This window comes from Medicago sativa, chromosome 6 (genome assembly GCF_051527215.1).
Source record: "Medicago sativa cultivar Bolivia chromosome 6, Bolivia_mono, whole genome shotgun sequence".
Lineage (NCBI taxonomy): Eukaryota > Viridiplantae > Streptophyta > Magnoliopsida > Fabales > Fabaceae > Medicago > Medicago sativa.
Window position 1 is genome coordinate 94,274,666 of NC_140754.1, and position 2,598 is coordinate 94,277,263.

Here is a 2,598-nt window from a genome sequence, read left to right on the forward strand (position 1 = left end):
GTACTGATTGACCGAAGTACTACAAGAAAAATTGAAACCATGCCACGAAGTAATGACACTAAATCTGGCATAATTGAGAGACTGGTTAAGTAAATTGAGAGACTAATTGAGTACAGATCGTTGTTTGAAAAGAACGGTATAGAGAGCATAATTGAGTGACAAGAAAACTAAATTGAGAGACTGGTTAAGTAAATTAGGAAATTCATATGGCTATCTTGTCCAATACCTCATTTGAAACTTAATAAAGGGGACATGAAAAAGATTAGTTGATTTGGACAAGGCCAGTTTATTAATTTGGACATGGAATGTAAAGGAAAATATAAAGCAGAGAGTTAAACATAGTGGATACAAGCATAGATCATTCTTTTCATATAGAAGTTATTTCTACATAAAACTAGAGGAAATCTGGTGAAGCTAAAAGATCATTCTTTTCATTGATATACAACAAAGATACGAAGATTACAAGAAACCATAACAAACTAGCAACTCCAACACTTACTACATAACACTACCACTACTAATCACTAGAAACAAGACACGGCTATGATCACCCTCTCCACCATAAAGCTAACAAATCGCTAGAAGGAAAGTACCAGATGCTTGCAAAAAACAAAGAAGTCTCCACTAGACAGTAAATACATACTGTTGAGGCACAAAAGACACAAATCAAAGTGTCCGCGACCAGGATACCCTTAACCACAATCATATATCTGTTGGTGAAAAGAGGAACGACAATTAATCATCTATTCCTTCCAATGGAAGAATGCTTTCCTTGTAAATTGTTATCCGACATTTAGGTATATCCACTTTAAAACCAAGCTCCTCAATCATTTGGGTACTCAAATCAAACCAAGCTAGTTCTTCATCGTTTCTTATGAAGAATATTTCACCCTTTGTACCCACTCCAATAGGCAGATCAACGCAAGGCAATGGTCCAATAGTGAAGAGCTTGGTCCATGATTCCTTTATACCAATCTCACCCATAATTGATACGTGAAAAGTAGTCGTCTTTTCATAATATGAGATCAATGCAATGGACCCATTTAACACTGTCAAGTTTCTCCAATTGGTTTCAACATCAAAACAATCATCTACATCTGAGGGTATGGGTGTTATGAAGAACACTTCGTTGCTCAAGTAAAACGATACCAAACTAGGTTGAAATGGGATATCATGATTTTTCCAATATCCATAATCCTTCTGACACAACCAATGACAAACTCCATCCATGTAGACATGGTTGCCCTCTGTAGTGTCCAAAGAAGGCGGCATGTCAACATCAAGTTTCCTCCAAGAGTTACTTCTTAGGCTATATATCTCCCATAAGGGTTCAAAATATTTATTTCCGAGACATTGGTTTTCCTCATTTTCTGGATCTGCAAAGAAAATATAACGAACGACCTTATAGTCATCTGTAACAGAATCATAACCAAATCCATCAAGATAACACACAATGTTATAACCACGCATAACATCATCCGGAATATAAGACTCATACGGACTGGAAGGAAGCATCTTGAATTTCTGTGTAGCTGGGTGCCACAATGCATGTTCGTATCTACACTGTTGATGGAGCAAGATTGTGCCATTAATACTACCAAAACCAAAAAGATCAAAATATTGATTATGCCTAAATGGATTTGAGAAATCAAATTTATCCATATTTTGAAACCTGTCACCAGAAAGATTATACAAAACTTGCATCTCGCTCATATGTGGCCAGGTTGAAACCTTTAAGAATAGAGATGCTCCGTCGTAACGAGAATTAGATGATGATAAGAAATTGTTGCGAAACATGTTCATGAAATGAGTATTTTCAGATAAGAGAGACCATGATTTGCGAACGCATTCAAATCGTTTAAAAGATTTAAGAGGAAGTTTTGATAGAATGGAGAAGGCAATATCATCAGATATATAAGTGTTGCTCACAGTATCATTCTTCTTTGTTGCAGACACAAATTTCTTCTTCTTCTTCTCTGTTGATTCGAGACGAGACAAAACATCTTCTTCACTTTTGAGAACTCTTTTACCTGAACGCAAGTGAATGAAACCGTTCTCCATTGGATCCAATGAAGCTAAGCAAACTTCGTTTGTCACTGATTTCTCCTTCTTCTTCTTCTCCATTGATTTTGGAATGTTAGGGTTTTGATTTTGAAATGGTAACCCAAAACCCTAACCAGCTTGTGGAATCGATTTTGGAGTGAAACAAGTAGCTGTGACTTGTGTGTGTTTCTTTTGTTGCTTCTTTTGTGTGTGTGTTTCTTTTGTTGCTTCTTTTGTGTTTATGTTGTTCAATTAAGGGATCCTTTGGTCCTTCTAGGGGAATTAGTTACTTTAGTTCTGAATGGGAAATGAGTAGTTACTTTATTCATGTATGCACGGAGAAATTGCAAAATAGTCCCTGAATGTAGACTCTATTAATCAATTTTAAGGCTTAAAGTGACTAACGGAGTCTACATTCAGGGACTAAATTGACTAACAGAGTCTGCATTCAGGGACTAAATTGATTAACAGAGTATACATTCAGGGACTATTTTGCAATTTATCTACATTCAGGGACTAAAGTGACGACTCTTTTCCTATTCAGGGACTAAAGTG

The 2,598-nt window shown here is 36.2% G+C and overlaps 1 protein-coding gene across 1 annotated transcript; it reads right to left on the bottom strand.

The window, feature by feature from the left end:
* Window positions 1–409: 409 nt before the first annotated feature.
* LOC146918391 (F-box protein CPR1-like) lies at window positions 410–2,260 on the bottom strand. The gene has a single exon (XM_085720042.1). It carries the CDS (start codon window positions 2,122–2,124, stop codon window positions 736–738), a length of 1,389 nt encoding a protein of 462 aa, XP_085576168.1. The 5' UTR covers window positions 2,125–2,260; the 3' UTR covers window positions 410–735.
* Between the last annotated feature and the right edge of the window lie 338 nt (window positions 2,261–2,598).